At 40.3% G+C, this 12,133-nt stretch overlaps 1 protein-coding gene across 7 annotated transcripts in view; it reads right to left on the reverse strand.

Moving 5' to 3' along the window:
• Positions 1-520: 520 nt before the first annotated feature.
• The window catches only part of LOC107873823 (DEAD-box ATP-dependent RNA helicase 11), a 15,914-nt gene continuing 4,301 nt past the window's right edge, over positions 521-12,133 (reverse strand). For all 7 annotated transcript variants that reach the window (XM_016720771.2, XM_016720785.2, XM_016720758.2 and 4 more), the window contains exons 4-7: positions 4,388-4,630; positions 3,891-4,058; positions 2,994-3,107; positions 521-1,483 (exon numbers count right to left, since the gene is read on the reverse strand). In XM_016720771.2, the coding sequence (XP_016576257.1) occupies positions 995-1,483; positions 2,994-3,107; positions 3,891-4,058; positions 4,388-4,630 (1,014 nt within the window). In that variant the 3' untranslated portion in view covers positions 521-994. The remainder of the gene's footprint in view (positions 1,484-2,993; positions 3,108-3,890; positions 4,059-4,387; positions 4,631-12,133) is intronic.

Raw genomic sequence — 12,133 nt, forward strand, 5'->3', positions numbered from 1 at the left:
AACAAGAGTGGAGTGATAATTACCCCTCCATTCTTAATCAGAAGTATCTAGGCATTATAGTGCTATCTTTCCTAAGAGGAGTTTATCCTGATTTAGTTGGATATTAAACAATTGACCAACAAGAGTGGAGTGATAAGTACCTCCTTCATCCTCAATCAAAAGTATCGAGATTGAGCATGGTATGGAGTAGTCTTTCCTAAAAAGCGTTTTACCCTTCAATGTGAAACTTCGGAACTCAATCAAAAGTATCGAGATTGAGCATGGTATGGAGTAGTCTTTCCTAAAAAGCGTTTTACCCTTCAATGTGAAACTTCCGAACGCAAATCCTGATTTAGTCAGAAATTAAACAGCTGACCAACAAGAATGGAGTGGTAAGTACTTCATCCTCAACCAAAAATATCGAGGTTAAACCAGGGTATAGAGCGTCTTTCCGAAGAAGAGCCCTTACCTATCAATGTGAAACTTCCTACCACGAATCCTAGTCAGGCCCTGATGATGCAGAACACCCCATAACCAATCATTAAAGAGAAATGAAACATTAAACAACAAATACTTCTCCAAGAACTTAGACTAATGTGTGTACAATGGAAAATCTGGTAAATAGACTTCCAGAATCTTACAACAACAAAGTGACTATAGTAGAAACATAACTTCAAACTTTTGGTTGAAAGACCTCTGCAGAAGCAATGTACAAACCAACAAACATTGGGTTGATTCAATAGTACTTCTAAGAGAAGTATAAATCACATTTCTGGCAGAAACACAAAAGGGAGAAGTTAAAATGAGGCAAAAAATTCCTAATCTGTTAGTAATTATTCGCCGCCGCCTGCCAGATTTACACCATCCCCTAAAACCCTTAGACTATGTCACAACCGATAACCACCACCACGAAAGTGAAACGAGAACATAAGAGAACCAACAAAAGTGACTAGTTTTGCTAACATAGAGAACTTGGAACTACATCTGAATTTGCAATGAGAAAAATGAGGACGTTTTAGTCCCACGCACTAGTCACGCCTGCTGCTCCATACGACGCATTATACCCTCCAGATGCATAGCCACTGCTCATATTGGCACCACCACCATAATAGTCTGTAGTAGCACCTCGATTGTAAGAGGAATCTCTTCTAAAGTCACGACCACCAAAACGACCTCCACCACGACGATTTTTGCCTCCATAAGAGGATCGAGCAGCAAAGCGCGAAAGCCATGCAGGTACTTCTTGGTTTGCTTCTTGCATCAAGTCAGATAGTGATCTTGCCAATGACGAATTGTTCTCATTGAAGAAGGCAGTAGCTAAACCTGTTTTTCCTGCTCGTCCAGTTCTTCCAATACGGTGCACATAGTCATCAATATCATTTGGCAGATCAAAGTTGACAACATGTGCAACATGAGGGATATCGAGACCACGTGCTGCTACATCTGTTGCAACCAAGATTGGTGCCTTACCAGTTTTGAAAGATCTCAGAGCATGTTCCCTCTCCTGCAAAAGATGCAAAACAATGGAGCACAGTCAAAAAAAAAAAAAAAATCTCCGGTACAAATAAAATGAACGAATAAGATAAAACGACGCTCGGTCAGTGAACCCTGAGAACTAAAACACCGTGATGACATACAACAAAAAGGCGCCCAGTCATCTGATTTAACTAGTCAAATTTGACGTTCTGGAACTCATTTACCTAATCAGGAATCTGCTATAGCAGAAAAATTATGGACAATTTGATGCTCAATGTGACAATGCCAGTACAAATATATCTTCCATAGAGAATCTAAAGGGTGCCGACTCATACAGCATTGCCTTAACGAAACTTAAACTTAATGAACAAGCTTTCATGATAAATACAGCAGTGATTGTCCAACCAAACCCATTCTACTGCTCATTTATAAAATAAAATATCCGTAGTAAAACCCAAACAGATGAAGCAATCAAAGCAACATCTTACTCTACTTCACACAGAAGCCAAAAGAGTGCTGCATTAAAGAAGCATGTGATTGCGGACTGCAACCATACAACACATATTCCGTTTTATGAGGAGGCAGCTCCCAGCATAAAAGATGATGAAACTTCGATAGAAATTCCCTTATAGCGCAATTTCGACAACAATAAACTCTGTTACAGACAACTTTTTTAAAAAAATTTGAGCCTCCCTGAGGTACCATTTCATTTAAACTACAAACAAAGCATTGTCCCAACAAAGAGCTGAAATCTAGCACGTTTAAGATTGCAAAATGGTGATTACAAAATCAAACACAGAAGGTTACAGCATGTATATATATCAAATGGAAGCACGATGCAGTGCCACCATATGAAATGTCCTTTACCCAAGGAGGAACAGAGGCAGGAAGTCAACTTTATATTCCTTTCTTTTTAAGAGAAATAAAGAGACAACAAGGAGATTATGTGTTTTTTCAATTTTAAAACTTGACAATCAATAGTTCTGATTTTATTTTACTTCTATGAGGGAAGCAACTTCTTCCATTTGTGGACAAATAAGATTACAAACAATGTTTTCTAGAATATGGCCTTTGAATATTTGGTTTGAAAATGGAAGTGGAGCATACGCACGGTCGAGCTAATCATCAAAGACAATGTAAAAGAAGTTATTTTGAATCTGGAGAAGCAACCTAACATAGTGAAGATCATGAAAATTGAGATTCCAAAGTAAGAAGCTATATTGAAGCATGTTCTGCTTGTTGACCTCCAAAATTTTAGAAACATCCTCCATTTCGAAATACTAATTCATGGTTCCTTGGCAAAAGTATTAACAAAAGTTTCATGATTTCTAATTGAACAAGGGTTCAATAGCCAAAATTATGAACCGTGAAATTCAATTTGTACTAGATAAAGTGAACGCCATATGAGCAGAAAGAGAGGCAAGAAAAAGGCTAAACAACACTAGAAAGATAAAACAGTCATTCCAGTCATTCTTATAAGCTTATGTATGTATCACTAGATAAGTCAACCAGAATGCACTAGGAGTAAGCAACCGTACCTGCTGAGTTCTATCACCATGAATAGCAGTAGCAGGGAAACCATTTATACAAAGCCAATGCTCCAGTGCATCAGCTCCTTTCTTAGTCTCCACGAAAACAAGGGTAAGAGCTTGCTGGAAAATAGAGAGAAGCAAAGAGATTAAATAAGTTGAGAAGTTTGAAACGGGATAATTATAAAGAAAAATATAAAGTGAAAATTATGAGTATTAACAACCATCTTTATAAAAGAGTAAAGTTAATTTTCTTGTTGAGCGTTCCACATATATGAGTTTATATGTTTCAGCCACCAAAAGTCAGAGGAGGAGCCAGGAGTTTTAGTTTACGGGTTTTGGACCACAATTCCAGTTCATCTTACATATTAAATAATTCTTTTTAATGCAAATACAGGCTTGAGCTAAAGTTACTGGTTCTGGCAAATTCGTAACCACCCCTGTGGCTCCGCACCTGCCACAAGCAAAATATTATTGGCAGCATATCACAGGGTACACCAGACATACAGCAGTCACGCAGATTGACACTTCAGACAACTATCACCCTTGGCTGCCTGTTCCTTAAACCTAAATGGTTATACCCCCAGTGGCCTATCTTTAGTGCCTATAGTCGTCTTTTATTCATCACCAAGACGCTTAATTTAGTGATCCTAAGAAACTTCAGGAAACAGATACTAATCCAACCAAATCATAGAAGTTCCACGACCAGGAGGTTCTAATTTTTGAAAAAATTCTTAGTTCACCTGAACACTAGCAAGACACCAACAACTGCTCTCAAAACTCACAACCAAGAATGGAAATCAGAAACATATTTTCTCATAATTATAAATGCCATAAATAGAGTGTTCTATGCTTCCTCGTAAACATGAATAATTGAGTAAAATTGAAACAATAGACAGGAGATACCTTGCCATGAACACCATTTTCCTTCTGTGCATGAAGGAGATCCATCAAGTGACTTCTCTTGTCAGTCTCTTGAACATATTCTACTCTTTGGACAATCAAATCTGTGCTAGAACCAACCCTTCCGACGGCCAAAAAGATATAATTGGATAGAAAATCTGAAGCCAGTCTCTGCATTCAGGTTAAAATTTTAACTGTATTAATTTTGCGACAATCACTACCAAGGAGCTCTTCCCTATGCTTTAATCAAGAAATATATATCAAAAAATAGAGAAAAAAATATGAGCTCCATTTAATTGTAGAAGAGCAAGCAGCTCGAGAATTTGTAATGATTTTGGAAGGTAGCCAGAACGTCGCTAATGCTCATCCATGAGGAGGAACCCAACCCAGCTTGTACTCCGAAGCAACATATTCCATAGGATAGGGAGGTTTAAAATAAATAAATATCAAGGGAAAAAATTGATGGATCAATGAAGAATCTATCGATGTAGAAAAATAACCTGAATCTCTTTCGGAAAAGTGGCACTGAAAAGCATGGTCTGTCGTACACCTGGCGGAGGCATGTCCATCTGTTGCACTATTTTTCTTATTTGAGGTTCAAAACCCATGTCAAGCATTCGGTCAGCCTCGTCTAGAGCCAAATACCTTATCATCTGCAACGAGACTCTTGCTCTCTCAAGTAAATCTACCAACCGTCCAGGGGTCGCTACAAGAATATGCACGCCTCTCTCTAATTCTCGAAGCTGTTAACAAAGTCACGGAATAAAATTGATGATGAGAAACAAATCACAGCTTTCATGATGAAATAATACTTTTTTTCAACAAGGGCAAAAATGTAAGACATGATAGCAATGTAGTCAACGATTATACCAAAGATAGATAAAACCAGCGTTATCAAAAGCAAAAACCGCAAAAAAGCCCTACGGTCCGTTGGAGCTTTAAGCACAAAACGTGCATAAATTGTGGGCTTTAATGAAAAAAAGCGCAAAGGGAGAAAAAATACAAATATATATGTTTAGTCTAAGATTAATATTTATATACATGAATGACAAATATATGACCAAAGAAATTGAAAAAAAATTACAATAAAGTGAAACATCAATTGCTTAGTGTTGCCTCTTCAGAAAAGGCTCATTGGCAAGGAAAAGTGTGCCTTAGAAAATTGACGACGACACTGAAGCGCTCAACACGTTTTGAGCCTCGCTTTAGGGCTTAAGTGTGTCATTGATAACATTGGATAAAACTTGTACACGTTAAACAATGCAGTGAAGCAATCTCTCTCAAGCCTCACCACCAGATTCTCATATTATTACGAGCCCAGAAAAGTACATGCAAAGGGGTTGAAAAGAAAAACTACTATACTTTTTGAAACCGGTAACATTAAAGAAAAGCTAATATATATATATATATAAAGGGCAGCCCGGTGCACTAAAGCTACCGCTATGTGCGGCGTCCGGGGAAAGCCCCACCACAAGGGTGTATTGTACGCTGCCTTACCTTGCATTTCTGCAGAGGCTGTTTCCAAGGCTTGAACCCGTGACCTCCTGGTCACATGGAAGCAACTTTTCCAGTTACATATATATAGAGAGAGAAAGAGAAAGAGAGAGAGAGATTGAGAAGTTGGAAATCTGCTCCATTTTTCCACTACGAAGAGAGGATCCAGAATCGGAATCCATTCCACAAATTACTCAAAGAGAATAAAAGTGATGGATAATTCTCTCTATTCTCTCTAGCATTATCTCTAACACACACACACCACACATATTCCTTACACTTTGTTTGGATGATGGTTTCCCAGGGTATGTTATGGTTTGGTTGTTGAGTGAACCATGTTTGTTTTGTATGTTTCTTAAAATGTATGGAATGACATTTATCAAAGGAACGCAGATTATGGATGTTGTACTGATCAATGAAACTGTTGATTCCGAGAACAAACAATAGAAACCTGGGATCCTTTGTAAGTTTGACATAGAGAAAGCTTATAATCATGTTAATTGGAAATATTTAGTGAAGATGATGGAGAAGATGGGGTTTGGGCTCAAATGGCTAAACTGGATAAAATATTGTGTCTCAACTGTTAGACTCTCTATTCTTAATGGCAACCCTGCAGGCTTCTTTCAAATACAAAGGTGACTTAGACAAGGTGACCCTTTATCACCTTCCTTGTTCTTGATCACTGTGGAAGGACTAAATTACATGATAAAGACAACAAACACGAGAAGATGGCCCAGGGGATTTGATGTTGCTAGTGAAGGTGCTGAAAGAGTAGAAGTGACACACCTGCAATACGCAGATGATACCCTCATTTTTTGTGATGTTGTGGAGGAACTACATAAGTACTTGAGGGTGATACTAGTTCTATTTGAAGGGATATCTGGTTTACATATTAATTGAAGGAAGAGTGTAATGTATCCGATCAATAAAGTCAACAACATGAACTGGTTAGCATCAATTTTGGGTGGTGAAATAGGTGACTTGCCAAATACATACTTGGGATTACCTTTGGGAGCCAAATCCAAGTCCATAGACATATGGAATAGTGTGATTGATAAATGTGAGAAGAAATTGGCAAGATGGAAGACTCAATATTTAACTCTAGGAGGAAAGTTGACATCTATCAACACAGTACTGGATGCCTTACCTACCTACATGATGTTTCTTTTTCCATTGCCTACAGGGGTTAGTAAGAGGTTGGATGGTATCAGAAAAAAATTCTTGTGGCAGGGTAGCAAAGACAGAAAAAGTTTCCACCTTGTAAAGTGGAAATCTGTGACAATTGACAAGAAGACTGGAGGGTTAGGGATAAAGAACCTGAAAATTCAAAGTAAGGTTCTCACGATGAAATGATTGTGGAAATATGCAAAGAAGATAGATGGATGACTAAAGAAGTGACCACACTATATGGGGTTAGCCTCTGGAGATCTATTAGACACTGGTGGAATGAAGTTAAAAGCAACTCAAAGGTTAAAGTGATGGATGGAAACAAGACTAGGTTCTAGAAGGATAATTGGCATGAGAAAAGGAATATGGAAGTGCTTTTTCCAGATATCTACAACTTGGTATTGTATCAACAGAGGACTATAGCATAATTATGGACACCACATGGGTGGAACTTCAATTTCAGAAGGCAACTTAATGACTGGGAGGTAATGAGAAAAGCTTAATTTTTTAATAATGTGGATTCATTCAATGTACTGCAGACAAGGAGGACATACGGAGGACGTACTATGGTGGATGAGAAATGAAAAAGGAATGTTCAGAGTCAACAAAGCCTACAAGATGATGAACCAAACAAATCAACAGGGTCCAAGATGGCCATGGAAGCAAATATGGAAAAGTAGGATACCTCACAAAGTGTCATGATTTGTATGGTTACTGGCCAAGGAAGCAGTTCTTACACAAGATAAAGTCAGGAAGACAGGGATAACCTTGTGCTCTAGATGTTTTTACTATGGAGAAACTTTAGAGACTGTTAACATCTATTTCTACATTGTAAGTACACTCAACAACTTTGGAGAATTTTCTTAAGACTTAAAGGCATTTCCTGGACAATACCTAGGAAAGTATCTGAGACTTGAGACTTTAATGTGCTGGGAGGAAGCAGGTGTACATGCAAAGGAGAGAGGTAGATGGAGAATTATCCCTTGTGCTATATGGTGGGTAGAGGTGTATAGATCAAACCGTCAAGTCAAACCAAACCGAAGAACCAAATTAAACCGAGTAAAAAAATCGACTTATGGTTTGGTTTGTTTGGTTTGGCGTTTGAAAAAAAAAACCAACCATTCTTGGTTTGGTTTGGTGTTAACCAAAAGAAAGTCAAACCGAACCCAAATCAAACCAAAATAATATATATATATATATATATATGTATGTACATATGCATATATATAATTTAACTTTCTGTACATAAAATATTAATTATAATCTACTTTTTAAATACTTTTTCAATTAGTTTTATTAATTTTCAATATTTAGAAAGTAGGGGGGTGTGTATATATATATATGTATGTATATATGCATATATATAATTTAACTTTTTATACATAAAATATTAATTATAATATACTTTTAAATACTTTTTCAATTAGTTTTATTAATTTTCAATATTTAGAAAGTAGGTGTGTGTGTATATATATATATATTAAGTTGTAATATTTGTCCATTAATTGCTAATAAAATGATCCAAAACCCAATATAAAACTTAAAGCCTAAACTTTTCACTCTTCATCTTACTTTTTAGTTTCAAGAGAGTTTTTCGCTCCTCAATTTTTCATAATTGAGTTTTTTCATTAGCACATGAGTGAAAACATACTTGATCTAGTCTTCAATCACAATATAATTGTAGAAAATAAAGATTATAAAAAAAACCGAGAAAACCCGAAAAAATCGAAAAAACCGAAAGAACCTACTAAAACCTAAACCGAAAAAACCAATTTTATGTTGGTTGGATTTGGTTTATAGTTTTAATAAACCGACATAATTGATTTGGTTTTTATTCAATAAAAAAACAAACCAACCCGACCTATGTACACCCCTAAATTGGTGGGCTATATGGAAAAACAGGAATTCTAGATGTTTTGAGAGCATAGAGAATAGTGTGCAGAAGGTTAAACTCAACTACATTTTGCTTTTATGTTTTTGGTGTCATCAACTATACTCTAACAATACTATCTCAATAATTGATGTTCTAGGAGTGGATTTAGGAGTACTCTTGTATATAAGGTTTCAGTAAAACCCATATATAATACAAAGTTACCAAGTTCAAAAAAGAAATGTATGGAACGGTGTGGCTTGATGTCATGGTTTGGTAACCATGAAAACCCTCACTTTATGAAACCACCTACTTAGTCGTATCCCATTGTTTCCTTATTTCTTTTTTCAATTATGCCCTTACTTAATATTACATAATTTTGTTTTACCCTTTAACCCTATATTATTTCCCACTATGTCTTTTGTATTCAGTCATTCTCCTTTGCATCAGTTATCTTCTTCGTTCTTCTACCTTTAATCTTCTCTTTGCCTACTCTAAATAAATACAACAACAACAACAAACCCAGTGTATTCCCACCTAGTGGGGTCTGGGGGAGGTAAGATGTACGCAGTCCATACCTCTACAGAGTAGAAAGGCTGTTTCCGAAAGACCCCCGGCTCAAGGCACGAGATACCACACAAACACATAGTAAAGCACCGAAGCAGATTACATAACATAAATACGGCACCCATAAGTATTATAAAACAGAGGAAAGCAGAGGAAAGCACACAGATTCGTAATAAAACATGGAACATGGAACACGAAACACGGAACACGGAATCATAACAGGAATAAAACCCCCACCAAGTAATTCCCTACACTAGCGACCCAAACTGGCCCTAATCCTCTGCCGTAATTCGCGTCTTCCAGACCTTCCTATCTAGGGTCATGTCCTCGGTGAGCTGTAACTGTTCCATGTCCCGCCTAATCACCTCACCCAGTACTTCTTCGGCCTACCCCTACCCCGCCTAAAACCATCCAACGCTAGCCTCTCACACCTACGGACCGGGGCATCTATGCCCCTCCTCTTCACGTGTCCGAACCATCTCAATCGTGTTTCCCGCATCTTGCACTCCACTGAAGTCACACCAACCTTCTCCCGGATAGTCTCATTCCGAACTCTATCCCCTCTAGTCAGTCCACACATCCAGCGCAACATCCGCATTTCTGCCACCTTCATTTTTTGGATGTGAAAGTTCTTAACTGGCCAACACTCCGCTCCATACAGCAAGGCCGGACGGACTACCACCCTATAGAATTTGCCTTTTAAGCTTGGGCGGCACCTTCTTATCACACAGCACCCCCGACGCGAGTTTCCACTTCATCCATCCCGCCCCAATATGGTGCGAGACATCCTCGTCAATCTCACCGTTATTCTGGATCACGGACCCAAGATACTTGAACTTATCCCTCTTACATACCTCCTGTGCTTCCAGCTTCACTACTACCTCATTCTCCCGCCTCACGTCATTAAACTTGCATTCCACATACTCTGTCTTGCTTCTGTTCACCCTGAACCCTTTAGACTCAAGAGTTCGCCTCCACACCTCTAATTTGTCATTCACACCCCCTCGAGTCTCATCTATCAGAACTACATCGTCTGCAAAAAGCATACACCACGGCACCTCCCCTTGAATACGCCGCGTCAACACATCCATCACCAACGCAAACAAAAAGGGACTAAGAGTAGATCCCTGATGCAATCCTGTCAGGACAGTGAAATGCTCTGAGTCTCCTCCCGCCGTCCTCACCTGGGTTTTCGCTCCATCATACATATCCTTAATTACTCTGATATATGCCTGAGGTACTCCACTCACCTCCAAGCATCTCCAAAGCACCTCCCTGGGGACTTTGTCGTAAGCCTTTTCCAGGTCGATAAACACCATGTGCAGATCTTCTTCCTTTCCCTATACTGCTCCACCAACCTCCGTACCAGGTGGATTGCCTCCGTCGTCGAGCGGCCGGGCATAAATCCGAACTAGTTTTCCGAAATAGACACTATCCGTCTCAGCCTCACCTCGACCACTCTCTCCCAGATCTTCATAGAGTGACTCAATAACTTAATCCCCCTATAGTTATTGCAACTCTGAATGTCCCCCTTATTCTTATAGAGAGGGATCATGGTACTCCACCTCCACGCCTCGGGCATCTTTGCCGTCCTGAAGATTTCATTAAACAATCCAGTCAACCACCTTACACCAGCCTCTCCAACGAACTTCCAAAACTCCACCGATATCTCATCCGGCCCCGTCGCCCTACCCCTTCGCATCCTGCGGACAGCCTGTCTAACCTCTTCTACCTTAAAACGTCTACAATAGCTAAAATCCCGACACTCCTCTGAGTGCTCCAGTTCCCCTAACACAATAGCTCTATCCCCTTCGTCATTCAAGAGCCTATGGAAGTACGACTGCCATCTCTTCTTAATGTGGCCGTCCTCCACCAACACTCTACCGTCCTCCCCCTTAATGCACCTCACCTGATCGAGGTCACGACCCTTCCTCTCCCTAGCCTTAGCGAGTCTAAACAACTTTTTCTCCCCTCCTTTCCCCTGTAACCCTGCATACAAGCTCTCAAAAGCGGCCGTCTTAGCTGCCGTGACTGCTGACTTCTCCTCCTTCCTCGCTAGCTTGTACTCTTCCCTGTTTACCCGCTTCTCTTCTTCGTCCTTACTTTCCACCAACTTAGCATACGCACCTTTCTTGGTCCCCACTTTCTTCTCCACCTCTTCATTCCACCACCAATCCCCCCGATGGTGCCCGGCCCGGCCCCTAGAAACACCCAATACCACACTTCCATTCTCCCTAATGCACCTTGCCGCCCTGTCCCACATACTATCCACGTTCCCCCTACACTCCCACACCCCCATTCCCGCCAACCTCTCCCCTATCTCCCACGCATTCACTGGCGTCAGGCCGCCCCACTTAATTCTCGGTCTACACTCCTTACTCTTCTTTCTATCCTTCTTTATACCCAAATCCATAACCAAGAGCCTATGCTGGGTCGAAAGATTCTCACTCGGGATGACTTTACAGTCCTTACACAACGCCCTATCCCCTTTCCTAAGCAACAAAAAGTCAATCTGAGTCCTGGCTATCGCGCTTCGAAAGGTGATCAGGTGCTCGTCCTTCTTCGGGAAGCCCGAGTTCACCACTACCAGCCCAAAGGCCCTCGCAAACTCCAATAGGGTCGCCCCCTCTTCATTTCTCTCCCCAAAACCAAAACCACCATGCACATCACCAAAGCCTCCCGGTAGCGCCCCGATGTGCCCGTTGAAATCCCCTGCTACAACAATCTTCTCCGAACTAGGCACGCCTCTCACCACCTCTTCCAAAGCCTCCCAAAACCGCATCTTCTCCTCCCCCTCCGATCCCACTTGCGGCGCATAAGCACTACACACGTTCAGAGTAAACCCCCGAATGACCAACTTAATAGTCATCAACCTATCGTCGATCCTCTTCACCTCCACTACCTGACCTCTAAGCTCTTCGTCTACTAAGATGCCAACTCCATTCCTACGCCTCTCGCTCCCAGAGTACCACAGCTTGAAACCATCCATATCCCTAGCCTTAGACCCTACCCACTTGGTCTCTTGGACACACGCAATGTTGATCCTCCTCTTCCTAAGAATCTTCACAAGCTCTATGGACTTACCCTGAAGGGTCCCTATATTCTAAGACCCAACCCTCAGCCTACCGTCACTCTCCACACGCCCTCC

This window comes from Capsicum annuum, chromosome 1 (genome assembly GCF_002878395.1).
Source record: "Capsicum annuum cultivar UCD-10X-F1 chromosome 1, UCD10Xv1.1, whole genome shotgun sequence".
In the NCBI taxonomy this organism is placed as follows: Eukaryota; Viridiplantae; Streptophyta; class Magnoliopsida; order Solanales; family Solanaceae; genus Capsicum; species Capsicum annuum.